Genomic DNA, 721 nt, shown 5'->3' with positions numbered 1-721 from the left:
TTTTGACTCTCATTGCGTTTCTGTAAAACTGGACTTTTTTTTAAACCATAAAAATGCATATTTTATTCCTAATAATTTGTTTAAATACTAAAGTGGGAACACACAAATCAATATGAGGCCTAATTTGAGCATTTTTTCCTCTTCTCTGGTCAAAGTTGGAGAAGGCCTGATGCCGCTAACAGATTATCCTCTGGTGTGGGGTGTACAAATAATCTAAAACATGTCCTATTTAAACAGCGTGTAAAACGTGTTGCGGCGCATCCATGATTGCGCCATGGGAAATCTTACGCCATGTTCTCGCTTGGTCAGGTCCATTCCAAACTTGGCAGGGCCTGCCATGAGCACGGTCCTCCCCAGAAAGGGAGGGGAGATAAGCTGCACCGCATGAGGCACCACTTCCTCCTCATCCAGCGTTTGTCTCACCTCCGCCACAAGTTTCATCCGGCACGCGCCTTTGTGCTCCTAAACAAATGGGAAAAGTCGATTTATGTTTGCGCTTTTCCCGTAAAGTCGTCCTCGGTGTTGTTTTCACAGAACAAAGTAACACGTTAAGTACCCTTCTGGTGTCTCCCGTGCTGAACTCATTTAGTGGAGTGAGAGAAATGCCCATGCTTTTTAGGAACTCCACTGGTTCGATGCCATTATCATGAAGAGGTAACTCAATTTCTCTGTACAAAAAAACATGCACGACCATGTTAAAAGTCACATGAAAAAAAAAAAA

The 721-nt window shown here is 43.1% G+C and overlaps 1 protein-coding gene across 1 annotated transcript; it reads right to left on the bottom strand.

Annotated features, from left to right (window-relative positions):
- Positions 1-210: 210 nt before the first annotated feature.
- On the bottom strand, positions 211-695 carry LOC109508941 (ER degradation-enhancing alpha-mannosidase-like protein 3). The gene is made up of 2 exons (XM_019858865.1): positions 557-695; positions 211-462 (listed from the first exon to the last, which is right to left on the bottom strand). Exons 1-2 carry the CDS (start codon positions 692-694, stop codon positions 226-228), a joined length of 375 nt encoding a protein of 124 aa, XP_019714424.1. The 5' UTR covers position 695; the 3' UTR covers positions 211-225.
- Between the last annotated feature and the right edge of the window lie 26 nt (positions 696-721).

Source organism: Hippocampus comes, unplaced genomic scaffold, assembly GCF_001891065.2.
Source record: "Hippocampus comes isolate QL1 unplaced genomic scaffold, H_comes_QL1_v1.1 C16706098, whole genome shotgun sequence".
Taxonomy (NCBI): Eukaryota; Metazoa; Chordata; class Actinopteri; order Syngnathiformes; family Syngnathidae; genus Hippocampus; species Hippocampus comes.
The sequence above is the reverse complement of the archived record's forward strand: the minus strand, read 5'-3'. Positions and strand labels throughout refer to the sequence as shown.